The 1,980-nt window shown below is 27.7% G+C and overlaps 1 protein-coding gene across 5 annotated transcripts in view; it reads left to right on the top strand.

The window, feature by feature from the left end:
• Positions 1-1,980, top strand: part of LOC110409792 (putative acetyltransferase At3g50280) — a 6,919-nt gene that overhangs the window by 4,090 nt on the left and 849 nt on the right. For 2 of the 5 annotated variants that reach the window (XR_002444607.2, XR_002444606.2), the window contains exon 2: positions 1,772-1,835. Coding sequence is in view for 3 of the 5 variants with exons in the window: in XM_021419256.2 (XP_021274931.1) it covers positions 1,772-1,782 (11 nt within the window). In the remaining 2 variants the exon portion in view is untranslated. Of the gene's footprint in view, positions 1-237; positions 1,301-1,771; positions 1,957-1,980 lie in introns of those variants that run through there. The other 3 variants (XM_021419256.2, XM_021419260.2, XM_021419258.2) reach the window with 3 other exon arrangements.

Here is a 1,980-nt window from a genome sequence, read left to right as displayed (position 1 = left end):
TTAATTTCTCAATAATATAAGAATAGTTTCACTCCGTGGACGTAGGTAAAAGGTCGAATTACGTAAATGCTTGTGTTTTTTTGTTTACTTGATTTCTCTGAATTTTATCTTTGTTGTTTCTTGGGTAATTTTCACAATAATATTAATGTTAATGGATGCTTTTCTTTCTTTCTTTTTTAATTTCAAAGCCTATTTATTATGCAACATATTTTAGACAAATAATTTCTGCTTGTGAAGGAACCCAATATTTACTTGTCTCCAATATTAATGGGCGACAGAGTGAGAATTTTGGACCCTAGCGTATAGTTAGCGAACTCTCACACAAACCGCTTGATCGTGCTGATCAGAAAATTTTCTCTGAAACGCTCAGTCCGAGTCCAGAATTAACCTTGAGAAATACAATAGGCCCAAGAGGTGGGTAGAAGATCGGCCTGATTCCACTTTTTCTACTAGGTGCTTGGACCATAAATATAAGGGCTTAAACTAGCCCGAGAGATATAATGTTATTCATATTTTATATATATTTTTCGGCTTTGTATAAATTAATTTTAAAATTCCAAAAAATAGATAAAGCGATATACTAATAAGAGATTAAGTATTGATGAAAGTATGAGGTTTTTTTGCGTTATTCTTTCTTCTTCTTTTTTTGTCTCAAATCGGGGGTTACTTTTGAAAAATAAACGAATAATAGTTACAAACTTTTATATTGTTCTCATTTATAACTCGTGTTTGATGTTATAGACAAATCATGGCTTTTTGATCTTTTCCTTTTACCATTCTTTTAGATATTTTCCTTTTCCTTCTAGGTTTCTTTGCTCTCTCTGTTTTTACTGTCTCCATCTTTCTTCTACACCTTCTTTTTCGTTTTGTTCACTCTTGGGATCTCTCTCTTTTTCCTTTCCCCGTTCTTTACATTTTCCTTTTGCTATTTTTTTTCATTTGTTTGTCTTGGTGTTTTTTCTTTTTTTTCATGTTATTTTGGTCTTTTTGATACCCTTGCTTCCAGGAATTTCTTCTCTCATTTTTCTTTCCAGTTTGATTTCCTTGTTTTCTGTTTTGATACCCTTCCTTCCGGAATTTATTGCTCCTTCCTTTCATGTTGATAAGTTGAGCAATTGTTATATTAGGTGGGAGACTTAGGTGAGAGATTTAGACATAAATTACATAATCAACTTTGATTTTTACCTCTAAATTGGTATAATTATTAAAAATAAATTAAATTATCAATAATTAATTTTTTTAATTGAAAAAAAAGGATTCGAATCTTATTATTTAAACAAGATAGCATACACCAACTAATGAAACAAATACTCGAATGTAATTAATAATTAAATTTTGATTGGTCAAAAATATAAATATTATTTCTAAATTATGTTGATTTATTTAAAAACAAATTAGATGACTAATAATTAAATTTTGATTGGTCAAAAATATGAATATGATTTGTAAAATATCTTCATTTATTTTGATTGGTTAAATTTAAATATTATTTTTAAATTACCTCAAATGACAAATATATAATGTATAGGTGAATTTGTGCAACTATCTATCTTTGAAATAATATAATCAATAAATTAATTATTTTATTATATAATTATGACATCATCAAATCTATATAACGGCACGTAATTGGATTATAACTTTTCTCCTTCTACTACAAGCCTACACTCACTCATCCTTTTTTAAGTAATTCTTTTTTTTTCCTTATAAAAAACGGTTTTTTAACGTATTTTTATTTCTTTGTATCATATTGGTTGTTTGTTTTACACAGTAATTGGTTGAAAGTAGAAGAGGACTGTCGGAGAACTATTCAACTTAACCGCAATTCTGTCAAGGTAATCTCCTTCTATTTTGTTTTTAATTTTGTTTTGCTGATTTTTTTTATTACAAATAATGCGTGATTAACATTAAAACCTATGTAGTTTATGCCTCTTTTTTTTTGGCTTTTCTTTCTTTGTAGCTTATGGTTTTTTTTTTTTT

The sequence above is a fragment of the Theobroma umbraticum genome, unplaced genomic scaffold, assembly GCF_002168275.2.
Source record: "Theobroma umbraticum cultivar Fairchild unplaced genomic scaffold, ASM216827v3 scaffold_44.0, whole genome shotgun sequence".
NCBI lineage: Eukaryota > Viridiplantae > Streptophyta > Magnoliopsida > Malvales > Malvaceae > Theobroma > Theobroma umbraticum.
The sequence above is the reverse complement of the archived record's forward strand: the minus strand, read 5'-3'. Positions and strand labels throughout refer to the sequence as shown.